This window comes from Stigmatopora argus, chromosome 7 (genome assembly GCF_051989625.1).
Source record: "Stigmatopora argus isolate UIUO_Sarg chromosome 7, RoL_Sarg_1.0, whole genome shotgun sequence".
In the NCBI taxonomy this organism is placed as follows: Eukaryota; Metazoa; Chordata; class Actinopteri; order Syngnathiformes; family Syngnathidae; genus Stigmatopora; species Stigmatopora argus.
The window spans coordinates 13,854,130-13,867,742 of record NC_135393.1 but is presented as its reverse complement, the minus strand read 5'-3'; the positions used below and the strand labels follow the sequence as shown (position 1 = coordinate 13,867,742).

Sequence of the window (13,613 nt, the reverse complement as noted above, 5' to 3'; positions counted from 1 at the left end):
ATCACCCATTATCTTTATGTTTACATTTCCAATGAAGTTAAAATCGAATGTGAATTTAGACTTATTTATATCCATTGATAAACCCAACAAGTTTGCATTCATTTCTAATGCAACCAGACTTATGGACTAGAATTTATAAGTAATAATTATTAAAAATTATTCAGTTTGTAATGAATAAAAAAAATTCGCATCTGAAATCTAATCCTTAATAGGCTATCGCAGTCACATCAACATTTGGGTCGTCACAATGAAAAAAAGGAATGTTATAGCCACAGTAACCAAGGGACCAAGACAAATTCCGATGAGAAACAGTAGGTTCCAAGTAAATAACCCCAAAGCATCCCTACAAAATGATCAAGATATAAAAAAATGTATTCAAAATGGTTGTCCGGTTAATGTAGCTCATAGTGTAACCTGACTTACAGCAGACTTTTGTGTAGCTATGGATTTTACATGTGCATGTAACTGCAAATGCTTGTTTGTCTCCAAATGTAGTTGATTCTGACTGGCAGCCAGTCCAGAAAGTGCCCCATTATTCTTACAAAGTCAACTAGGATAAAACTTCAGCTTTCTTGAATCCCTGAATAGATATCGAAGAAGAAAATTGAAGGGTGGGTTTAGCATTTTATCCCTTAAACCACTAGTCTGTTTCTATTATTGTGATGTTTGTGACGTTTTTCCAGGAGCACTCCCAAATTTTAGTAGATCATAGGTTTTTTTTGCCTGCCCAGGATGACATATTAAGCGACGTTTATTTTTAAAATTCTATAATTGTTCACTGTATTCTGCTGTACAAGCGAAGACAGTAATGTCAACAAAGTACCCATAAAGTGCATCATTAAGGCAAACACATTGTAGGCACATAATGAGATAATGGCATGAATGTTGCCATGTAACAGTGAATGAGGCAGAAAATGCCACCTCTGGACTTTCTTCAAGCCCCAATTATCAGTCCGACATCAGTTTTCAGATCATGCTGTCCTGTACGTGTGGGTCAGCTATAAAGAGATAAAGCATCTCTTTCGCATTCATGAGTCCTGACCTTTTACCTCACATACAGCTGTAATTGGAGATTTGAGACATACTCAAAGGTTTCCAGGTCTCTCTGGTAGTCTGAGGAGGGTTTTGATTCATCCCATGAATTTCTATTTTAGTCTGAGGAATAGACTATCATACCTGGAATTGTAAGTAAAAAGAAATGTTCTGGTAAATGTGAGCGGCGATCTGGAAAATTACGTATATTACAACTTGTACCTTACTACAAACCAGGAGTGTCCAAACTATTCCGCAAAGAACAGCAGTGGGTGCAGGTTTTTGTTCCAAATCGATCCAGCGTACAACGGTGCCTGGCGCAGTCAGCTTATTACACTTAGAAAACACTAGAATGGTGAAAATGTATCCTCTTCGTCAATTGCAATGAAAAACGGCACTGGTGGTACCAATACATGCATAGTCTGACTGGAATTTGGATAACTTTATTCATCCCGTATTCGGGAAATTTCATTGTGACAGTAGCAGAGGGTGATTAGACAGAACAACAATGCAAAAGCAGAACATACAAAGCAAATCAAAGTAAATGGGATCATTAAGAATCACCAAATCAAATCATTAAGGCAGAAAAGCAGCAAAAACACAAAACGAGCAAGAGTGGACGGAGCTACCGCCGCCGCCGGATACAGACTCAAAAAGACGTTGTAAAGTTGGACAAAAAACTGGAACCACACACAGGAAGTCTTCCACAAGACGGGGAACTTCTGCAGACTGTGACCGAGGTAGAGAATATGCAGAGTCACTCTTCCAAGCTCATCCGCACAGTTCCTCAGTAGTCTGGAGCTGAAGACAACAGTAGCAGAGTAGAGCCCCTCGACCCCGTTGCTGGTAAGCGCCGACAGCTCTTCCATCTTATCCCATGATGGAATGGTTGGTCAGAAGCGTTGCTTCTTCTCCTGGCACTTTTGTCCAGCTCCGAATTTCCCTCGGTATTGAGGTCTTGCTCCTTCTGCTGCGTATTGTAACAGCTAGTACCATGTGTATCACAGCGTAGGCAGGACTGATGGTTCCAAAAAAGAAGTGGCAGAAAGAAGCCAGGCTAACAGAACAAAGAAAGTTGTAAAAACATTAAAGTAAAAAGCATAAAGTACAAAGTAAAGTAAAAATGAATGTATTAAGAAATATTAAAATGTAATTAAAAAAAGATAGAAGGGCTATAAAACACTAAAAACAAATAAGAGTGGACAGAGCTACTGCCACTGGCTTCCGCGTGATGGCGCCATCTTGGAAAAAAAATCTGATTTATTAGTTTTTTCTTCTTTTCTTTTCTTGTGGACACTAACTTTGAATTCCTACTCAGTTATTTGTGGTATGATTATCTTGAAATGGAGTAGCTGTATGTCACAGTGGCAAGTATGTTTTGATCTCTTTTAAAAAAAATTGTCAATATTTCATAAATATATATTTGGTGTTAATACCAAAACTGTATTTTTTAAATTGTATTAAGTCAATATAATATAATTATATTCACATCGTGAGCCTTGTTAGGATAAGCGGTATGGAAAATGAATGAATGCATGTGTATTAATATTGTAAATTTTAGATACATACTGTATATCTCAACAAATAAGACATCAAAAAACAAATAACCATTCTGTGAATGAATTGTATTAAAGTTTATATGGTGGAATTGACCAAATATTAAAATTAATTAGACAAGATTAAGTAATACACGAAGATTGCATCACTTCATGACTCACTGCTTTAATTTGAACCCTCCCAAACCTATAAAGCAGTGAGTGATTAAATTGCAAAGCATGGCTAATGAAAAGAGATAATTACCGTGAAGATATAAATTGCAATTTTTTTTGTTTTGATTGCATGCGCTCACACTTCAAAGCACACAGTCATCAAAGCACACACTAACCACAGCTGTAAAGCAAAGAAAGCACACACTAACCATAGCCATAGAGCAATTTGCAGTCACAAAGTGATCTATTGTAAATCTATACATTAATGTTACCTGCCATCAGATACGAGGCATGCACTCTACATGATTTTTTTATTATTTCATAATAACTCAGGCTGCCAAGCTGTATATTATCGGACTGTTAGCGGGAAATAAATTTATGCTTAATGTGTGTGCTTGAGGTTGAAAGATAAAAAAAAAGCACATTAAAAGCCTGCAGTCATTTTATCAAAGAGAAAATAGGTGTTCCCTTGTGGTTCAACATTACCAATATTTGTATTTCATTAATGCATTCTAATTTTGTCTTCTCAACCATTAGAGCAATAAAATACTGTTTAATCTAACCAGCGGGATAGCCTTCAACAATAAAAAAATGTAGCTATGTGCAACCTCAAGTCTTCGCATCATTATCATCACCATTAAATGTGCTGTATCTACATCAAGGATGTGTATTTATATTTATGTGATTGTTATCTTCAGGTTATATGCCAAGGATAAAAAAATAATGTACACTGCATCAAAGTGGGTACATTCCAAAAGATTGTGGAATTTAATCCCATAAAATGTGGTAATGGAATGTTGATTGATGACTATTTAATGCAGATTGGAAAATCAAGATGCAGAAGTGTGCTCGTGGTGTGGTTTCCAGTCACGGAAATCCTACGTATAGAATAATAACATTCAGCCTGACCTCACAGTGACCTCTGTCTCAAATGTTTTCCTACTTGTTTTGTTTTCTTGTTCCTTCCAATACTTTGCTTATTTGATTGGAAGGGGAACTGCAAATAAGGGGATTGTTTCTCATTGGTTAGTGATGGCGCAGTGGGTCACTCATCCTTTCGCAGCCTCAGGCAAGAAAGACCATTTCTCCCAAAGTACTAATGTTCAGGCCATGATTTTACCTTGGAGATGAAAGGTGGATCTTGCTGCAGTGAAGCCTGAGAGTCTCAATGTCACCCTTGTTTATCTGAGGCTTGGTTTTTTTTTGCATTCAGAAATTCTTGCGAAATAACACATTTCCTTAATTTTTAAACATTATATACTGTCAGTCTAAAATGACACCCATGGAGGCAAAATATGTGGATTATATGGGGAGATATTATGTAATGGGTAATAGGCAATAGAGTGCTTTTCTTTCCCATCATTGCAGGAAGGAATGTGAGGGGAAATAAGGCCCTGGAGAAATAAAAAGACATAAGGATTTATTAAATAATTGATTTTTACTGAAATAGATTGCAGCAATGTCTCCACCTCATTGTTGTTTTAACACTGTGGTATAACTTCGATGTGTTGTTGATTGTGTTATTTTTCTATGTATGAAATTTCATATCATTTTATTACCAACAGAAAGATAGGGGTAGGTGAGTATTTATAATCCAAAATCAGAATTTATCTTCCCTGTAAAGATGTTTCAATGTGCGAGGTCGCATTTTTAAATACAATTTTGGTGAACAAAATCACAGCAAGAAAATGCAGAATTACTGACACAAATTTAATAAATTACAAAAATCAAATAATGTCTGAGGGGGGAAAAATGACATGGTAGAAAACTAAGATTAAAAGTAACAAAACTAACACTGAGAATAGACAGACTGCAGAAAACAACAACAGTAAACTTCACACAGTGAGGACCAACCTGGGCTCGAACCCTAGACTAGAGCACTGTGAGGCCAACCACTCACCTGCCCGGTTTCATATTATCATGTAAAAATATCGAGGATAAATAAGAAATAACCAGGAATCCAGGACCAGAAACTCATTTTCCAAAATATCTGAATAATCAAACCTCTTATACCTATATACAGCAACATAATGTACAAAATGAGACATTGTACCATACAGCCTGGTTTCATTTGCCACTTCTCGCCCACTGAGCACTCGTGCTGATCTGCTGAAATTGCTACTGACATGTGTGAGGGAGGTACGAAAGATGAGGGATTTGGAAAGGACGTCAGGCTGCGTTGAAGTTATCCCCCTCATAACTCAAGAGACGGAAGAAAGTCTGTTAAAGTAGCTTTAATTGTTCCATTCCTTATTAAATCCACACCCCGCTGACAGATATTTTAGATCCCGGGTCAGAAAGCCATCATCTCAAGCACCTCCAGCTTCAGGCAGCACAATGAAACAAGCACAGCACTTTCTACTTACAGATCTTTCAGCGTGCAGATGGCGGCAGGAAAAAAACATCGTCTTACTGCAACTTGTTGTTTAACATATAGCTCCAAGCACCCACGCCCCCTCCCTATCCACTTCCCCGCAGATAATGGACTCTGTCCAATTGTCCTGATGGGATGTGGGCGCCATTGTTTAGGTGATTGATCATCAGAATCCACCCTGTCTGCTTTGATTTAGTTTTCTTTCCAAAATGATTGCTGTCGTGTCTGTGCCATCCTGTCAAATTAGAATTTACAGAGAAGTGGATGGGCGGGCGGAGGGCTAGATGAATACATATACTGAATTGAGTGGTTGAGCGGTTAGCACATGCCCCCTTATAGTTTTGAGATTGGACTTCAAATGTATTCCGTGGCCTTTTGTTAAGTGTTTTTTTCCAGGTAGGGTATTCTGGATTCGCACACATTCCAAAAGTACCGTATTTTCCCGACTATAAGGTGCACCTTCAATGAGAGATTTAGATCGTGACCGGACATTTGGTCGCCGGACGTTTGGTCGCCCGGATGTTTGGGTCCAGGCTACCAAACGTCCGGGCGACCAAACATCCGGCGACCAAACGTCCGGCGACCAAACGTACCAGTTGTCCCCTTAGGAAGGGACGTCAGTCAGGGTCTTAACAAGTTCTCCAACGAAACACAATATAAGTCACATAAAAGTACGGGAAATTTGGAGCTTTTCTTTAGCCTAATAATTAATAGGGCATTAAGTATGACAAAATAATAATAATTCACAGTTTGTATTTAGGGAATTTGAGCAGCAATTTTAAATGGTGATTATCAATAACCTTGCGGGCGACCAAACATCCGGCGACCAAACGTCCGGCGACCAAACGTCCGGCGACCAAACGTCCGCCTACCAAACGTCCGCCTACCAAACGTCCGAGTACCGATTTAGATAACGTTAGATAGTCTTTTTGTTGCACCTGTAGTGCAGAAAATACATCATATCTCTTCTATTAATTCCTCTAAATTTCCCAGAAGTACGTGACACTGCTTTTCTTCAAGTGCTCTCACTGCCTGACGACTGTCAGTGTATCCATAATTCGTGCAGTTTATCCTTGACGCTAAGTGTACAGTATTTTATCGGGCAGTAGTGCAATATGACAGCAGTATAATTGTTGATATGCTCTTTTGAGGCTATTTTAAGGACCGTCGTCATAGGACAGGCTTCAATCTGGCCATGTGACTGAACATTTGATGGGCTCTGTTTCCTATTTGCAGCCCTGCAGCCATCATAAGTGTCAGTGGCGTGTAGAAGTGACCTGCTGACACAGCAGGCTATAAACACTTGGACAATGGAGACCCACTGATGACAAAATATACTCTACTTCTTCACTGAAGTGATGGCATTCAGCTTTCAGAGGAAATAAAAAAGGCATCAGACAGACAGAGAAGGTGAAGTATGTATTAAACCTTGTCTGGGACATTTAATTAGCTAAGCTTCTCAATAATCTCTCACCCGCATGTAAGAACATGTTGCCTGTTTCGAAGAGTGTTTTATTAGTAATCGCTTCCCTCACACACACTTATCGATAAAAGAAAATGATGAACAGCAAAGGTTGCTGACCAGACCTCATGAAGTGGCTGCAGGTCATAACTGGTGCAAGAGACCATAGGTGTTAAGTCATCGCAATATTTTCTTTTTTTTATGGTGTCCAAAGAGCCATAACTTTCTTTAACGTGTGTAATAAAACCACAGAGACAAAAGTTGCAGAGTAAAGCATGGGTGGACAAGAATGCAACAAAATGCACAAAATGCAATTATGAGGTTTGCAGCCAAGGGATGGCACTTTGTAATAAGGAACATTTGTTTCATTTTAACTATTGGGCCTTCTCAACCCAAATGGATCGGAGGTCCCTTGCTGCCAATAATATGTAAGTGTTTTCCTGGAAAGACAACCGCAGAGTGCCATCTGAATTCGACGGAGAGAATATATTATGCTATGACTGTTAAAATATAGGGGCTAGTTTGAAATATTGGATGCAGACCCTTCATCTGGCAAAAAAGTAAAGCTCATTCTGTTCGTTAGTATCGGCATTTGAAAATGAGTGAAATTAAAAGGGACTTGGAAAATGAACTTTTGTTAAAGATGCATATTCTGCAACAACAGTGACTTTAATTCATTCAATTATTTCGTGGTGCTTATATAATAATATTTTGGAGTACAGTGACAGCTCGACAACAACGCACGGGTTTAGTAACATTAGTCCAAAGCACGTTTTTCAAGATCTTGGCCAAATTTGTATCCACATTCTGTAACTAATAACTCCATAATCTGACAATGCAAGCTCAAAATTGAAACCACGCAACTATAGAAGTAAAAATATGATTAGAAATCATGCAGAGTCAGTTAATTTGGAATAATGGAGCCAATGAAGCAATACACAGTTAAAATGATATTTATTTGATCTGTTAGAATGTGCTCAAAGCATCGAAGTAAACACGTTCATTTTTCCGCTGTAACATTAGAAAAAGACCGTTTGGTGTGCCATGAAAATCAACGAGAGCATTGTTAATAATGCAAAAAGGACACATGGTTGATCATAACAATAAGTGTGCGGTTAAGAGACAACACATTATTACTGTACTTTCCCCATAATATTTACAAAGGAAACCAAACACGTAATCTCCTAAAATGTCAAGATGAAAAATTTTGTAATTGAGTGTCTAATGTGCATTCTTCTGTGAACCAGCAGCAGACGATAAAAGTGAAAGATGTTGTGTAAGAGGTTTTTAATGTGTCTGACTTTGGTGGGGTTGCGGAAAACATAAAATCCTCTTGATAGGAAATGAAGGATGACACAATACAAAGCCACACCAGAGCTGAGAGGATCAGGTTTTTAGGCAAATTCAGTCTTACCCACCACACACACACACTCACACACACTGAGTGGCAGTGAGAATTATCACCTTTCAACAACAGTTCCGCAATATACACTCTCAGTGACCCCTTTCTCCTTCACGAGACATTTTTTTTTCACACATGGTGGCGGGAGCCTCAGTGGTTGTCCATCTGCCGCAGCAGGGAGGCGGTCATCCATTGTTTCGGGCTCAAGAGAGAGTTCTAGAATATGAGATGAATCTTGCCACATAGCATTACATTCCACTTATTTCACATAAAAATATGCCAGACATCCCGGTAAAAAGATGTTGATCTGGCTGTAACCTCCCACTGAGGCTGATATATTACTCGAGTATGAAACATTGAATCAATAGATTTTGGTAAGTTGATCTTTTTTTTTTTTGTAATTTTTTTTTGACTATTTTTTTCATGTTGCCACTCGAACGGTAAGCAAGGAGCCCCTTTGTCCCATTGGTCTTCTTATTTAGTGAATCGTATAGGAAAGGTCCAGAAAAACAGCTTCATATTCATTGAAGATAGACACCCTATTGTCCTTTGTATAACAGTTGGAGATTGTCAAGGTCTTGGCATTATGTCGAATTGTCACTTGGATACAGTGTCTCAATAAACCCTTCTCCCAAGCAGTACATCCAGGTGCAAATAGCGTGCATGTGCATCACAGTGGCTGTTATGAGGCTGTTCATTGTATTTGAATGAAGTGGGCGTAAATCAATGAGAGTGGTTTAGTTGGATCAAATATTTGAGTGTAAAAAAGCTGCCAGGCATTTAGTGAAAGCTCCTACTGCAAATAAAAGCGGAACATTTTCCTGTACCCTAAGTTCAAGCTTTTGATCCATTCGCATCCCTCCATTTGAACACAATCCCTGATAGTAAAGAGGTGGGAAGACTCCCCAGGCCGACACTTTTCTCGACAATTCACAAGTGCTTAAATGCTAATCTGGCGGAGAAAATGTCTGTTAAAGCACATCAGAATGAGCGTTTCCAGGACTTACAGAGAATTTTCTGGAAAGCTCTGCGAAAGTCTTGGTTGAAAATAGTGTAGATGACCGGGTTTAATGAGCTGTTACAGTAGCCGATCCAAAAGAAGAACGTGAATAGTGTCTCGGGGATCTTGCACATTTCCCTGCAGATTCCGTACAGGCTGTACGAAAAGAAAAAGGGGAACCAGCACAGAACAAAAACCCCCATGACCACCGCCAGGACGAAGGTGAAGCGTTTTTCTCGCGCCGCAGACACTTTCTTCCTGTTGACCGTGCTTCTGCGTTTACGCCGAGACGAGAACAGCTCCATGGACTTGGAACTGGCGCACGACTTCCTGCTGGAGAATTTCGAGGCCGAGCTGCTTTTCCTGCTGGACTTTCTGTCCTTTCGGCCATCGTGAAGCTGTTTGGACGACGCAGAGTTCTTCTTGGGTTTCTCGTCTGAACTGCTGTCGTCAAAATCGTCATGGTGGTTGACATGTGGATTTTTAGAAGAATTTGTCAAGGAGCTACTCGCCGCATGCTCCTTGCAATGGCCATTTTCACACTCCTGCTCTTTAACACTCCCGTCCCTTTCGGATTTAAACGAGCCGGCTTTGCTCGTGTCGGCTTGACCGTTCTCCTGTGGCGAGTCCACATCCTTTTTCTTCTCTGACAGGGTTCTGGTCCTGGTCTTTGCCACTTGGTAGATCCGAATATACACCAAAATCATGATGACGCAAGGGGCAAAGAATGACCCGATGCTGGAGTAGAGAATGTACCAGGTCTCGTCATTTAAAATACACTGGGGGGTGCTCTCGTTGTTGCTCCTGTCCATCGATATCAGCGGTGGGAAGGAGATGACCGCCGAGATCAACCATACAACCACGATCATGCCTTTGACTCTTTTTGGCGTTCTCTTCAAGTTGTATTCGACCGCCTGTGTCACTGACCAGTAGCGGTCCAAACTAATTGCACAGAGGTGCACAATAGAGGAGGTGCAGAATAAAACATCCAGAGCCAAGTAGATATCGCACCAAATCTTGCCAAAAAGCCAGTAGCCCATAAGTTCATTAGCCAGAGAAAACGGGATGACCAACGTGGCTACCAGTATGTCAGCGCTCGCCAGAGACACCAGAAAAAGATTTTGGGGCGGCTTCAGAGCTCTGCTTGTTAAAACGGCAATAACAACCAAGACGTTGCCTACTATAGTGAACAAGATTAGAAAACTGACAAGTCCAGCTAGACCCCAGATAGCGAGAGGGGTGTACTTGCTCTGAGAGGTGGTGTTACTGGACCTGTTTTCTGCCTCCATCCCGTCCTCAAAAGAAGAGAAATTCAAGAAATCCATCCTGGAATGTGTCCGAGCTCTCTTTAAAAAGTCACAGTATGAACATGAAGCAATGTCACATTAGGACTTGGTCGTAAAAAAATATATCCATCATGTTTTTTTCTTTTCTTTCCAATCACTCATCTTCCACGCCATCCTGCAAGTCTTTTCTTAAATAAAAAAAAAAGTAGAAAAAGAAAGAGATTGTAATGAAAGTGTTCATTCCAAATGTACGCAGGATGCTCTGCCGCTCAGTGTCCGTGGTTAGAAAGCGGACAGCCTTCTGAGCACGTTCTCTCTCTCTCCTCCTGCCTGCTCCTGCATCTCTCCTCCTTCTCTTCCCCCTCCTCCTCCTCCTCCTCCGCGCTCTCGCGGAACGTTTGAGTCTGAGAGGACGCAAAACAACCACGTGTCGATTATTTATTAGGTATTTATTTTTTTTCATCAAGAGGAAGGAGGGACCCACTCCACCCCATAGATAATGGTGATGTAGAGATGGGTGCGATAATCGGAGGGAAATTGCAAACACTACTTACTTTCATCTCACACCCCTCATTTGACGGAGAAACGTTGATTAGATGTGTGCAGGCTGATGCCACGGAGAGGGTGCGTTTGCACCAACGCTCGCAATTTGCCAGGACTGTGTTGTATTTAAAGCTTTCAGCCGGCAATGCTCACATCTGTCAAGATGCACAGTGAGAAGTCTTGCTCTCTCTCTCTCTCTCTCCCTCTCTCTATTTCTCTCTCTCTCCTCCTGTGTGGACACTTTAGGTCACTCTTGTAATAGCCTGCCATCCGAGTGGGAGTATTTTTAAACATATTATCACACTGACTTCAAAGTCCCTCCATCAGTGTTTCTTTACTGAATTTCATAGAATGGATTTCATGTCGTTGTTTTTTTTGTGCAAATGTAATGGACCGCTACATTTTACAGTTGTTTTTGCAATTCAATATAGATTATGGAACAATGCTGCCTACCTACCTAGCAAGGCTTAGACCAGCACCGTGCAGAAGCATGAATATATGAGAAAACAATTCACAGGGCTCGTTTCTCCATCTGTCTGTTAGTTAGTGGGCTGTTTCCTGCTTAATGGGGGCTGGAGAGCAGACAGGAGGCGCCAATATGATTCTGGGGGTCGCTCAGTTCCAGTGCTATTATATTGATGTATATGGTTGGAAAAATTAAACTCTAGCTTCGACACTACAGCACATTTTTACAATTTTGTATTATATTTCTGAGATTAAAATGACATCTTTTACTTTAATAATCTTTTACAATTTTGTATTATATTTCTGAGATTAAAATGACATATTTTACTTTAAGAATCAATAGCACAATGCCGAATTTGTAAAGACAACCTATGTTTCCAAAGCCATATTTCATATAATGTTATCTAAGATTTAACCAAAATGTACATATTTCCTGCTTTAAAGACATATAAAAGTAAAACCCTTCTTGCACCTACTGTAATAACTGTTACATTAAAAAAAAGTAGTGTGTGGGTATTACGGTATTGATACACATCTCTTGTGGGAGAAAACGCTGTAACCTTTCCTGTCTCTAATATGATGTTTTACAACCTTGCCTCCCATTATTTCGTGGCACGTTTGTTTTTTGGTAATTGTGTTCATAAGAGGATCATTGGATTAAACGATATGATGTGTATACTCAGCTGGCGGGGTAATTGGTTCCATTGTGTGCACCCTATGGAAGCAACTCGGACTGCATATTTAATACAGAAACAACCATCTGCGTTCTCTTGTCTACGTGGTTAAACATCTCTGTCAGATTTTGAGTCACCAGGACAGCTCCATTATATCCTGCCACTTATCAGACGTGCTATTCACTGAAGAGAGAAAGTCATTCTTCCCTAAAGACAATGCTTCGTTTCTGTGTTAAGATGCTATTTGCCAATTTTTCACTCTTGCAGCAAAAATCGCCCTTAGAACTTGAATTTATGAGTAAATTGACAACGGGGCGTTTTTTTCCTCGGTTGCAAAATGTGATCTTTTAAAATTCTGGCATCTCCTTGATTGTGTAACTAAGTGCGATCTGTGTATATTTTGCAGTCATTTTTGAATACGCGTTGGCTGTATCAAAAGCATTAACATCCCCAATGTTCAAATGTCTCAGACTCTGGGATATCTTGTTAGCTTTTATTTATTCATGTGTGTGCCTTCATTCATGCACACCACATAAAGGATTACAATGGAATACAAATGCCCACATCTGTCTTTCACTGCATGTGTTCCATTTGTCTTTTTCATCCCAATAGGTTTCTTACATGACACACTACTATTGACCAGTGGTCATAAAATTAAGTTGGGGTTATTCCAGTTTAAAGACAAGCTTTGGTAAGTAATTGGATGTAGAAAAAAAAAGTTGACGTGTGAAGTTGTTGTTTTCCCCTCTACTGAATGTTCCTGTTAATGTCCCCGCGGTCATTCAGGTGGTCCTTCCCGGAGAACTGTAGCCTTGACATTAGATTCCCGGATCACTGCCTTTATTGACCATGTCTAAGTACCAGTCATTAATCACAGACTGCTCAGCTGTATACGCAATTAAAAAGCAAGCGACGTTAGAACAAAAAAGTTTTAATTAATCCTCTTCACCGCCTTTAATATGTAATAAGAAGGGTGGAGGAGGCCTTGGTTCATCACCCGAGGAAACAAACCAGGGATCCCGTTCCAAAAAACAGCAAACTCGTTCACAGGCTTTATGTTTAAATCCACCTAAGGCTGGAGGGATGTTGTCGCTCAGCACCGAGGCACTCTAAACAGATTTTGAACAGACAAACAAGCCTTATTATGATCATTTGCTCAAGCCTCGAGGCCACTGCTCTCCCCGTCTAATAGGGAGCAGAGTGAATGATCTTGGCTATTACCGGGCTTATTTTTGAACATTGCGACCTGCTCTGATGAAATAAACTGATCCTTTCAGCAAACCAGACACTGATTTTGGGGATGGTGACTCGCTCGGTAACTTTTATATATTTCAAATGCATTTATATACACAAAATATTTTAAAATTGTTCACGTATTTTATTTTACATGGTTTATTCTTCTCTAACGGAGGGGCGCCCGATGAAACAATTTAATCATATTTAACAGTCAGACAGTTTTAACATAGTAGGCTGTATGACAAAAGTTGTTTTTGAAACTTTTTCATTTCACTCATTCAGTGCAATATTGAGAATTCAAGAATTGATTGCAACTAACAATGTAGTAACCTTAACTCACATGTGTCAAAGTGGCGGCCCGGGGGCCAAATCTGGCCCGCCTCATCATTTTGTGTGGCCCGGGAAAGTAAATCATGGGTGCCGACTTTCT

General features: G+C 40.0%; 1 protein-coding gene across 1 annotated transcript; it reads right to left on the bottom strand.

Moving 5' to 3' along the window:
* Nucleotides 1–7,514: 7,514 nt before the first annotated feature.
* Nucleotides 7,515–10,603, bottom strand: adra2c (adrenoceptor alpha 2C). The gene has a single exon (XM_077606276.1). It carries the CDS (start codon nucleotides 10,302–10,304, stop codon nucleotides 8,961–8,963), a length of 1,344 nt encoding a protein of 447 aa, XP_077462402.1. The 5' UTR covers nucleotides 10,305–10,603; the 3' UTR covers nucleotides 7,515–8,960.
* Nucleotides 10,604–13,613: the final 3,010 nt, after the last annotated feature.

What these genes read in the sequence shown, in the direction of transcription:
- adra2c (XM_077606276.1), bottom strand. Translation starts at nt 10,304, where the DNA reads ATGGATTTCTTGAATTTCTCTTCTTTTGAGGACGGGATGGAGGCAGAA.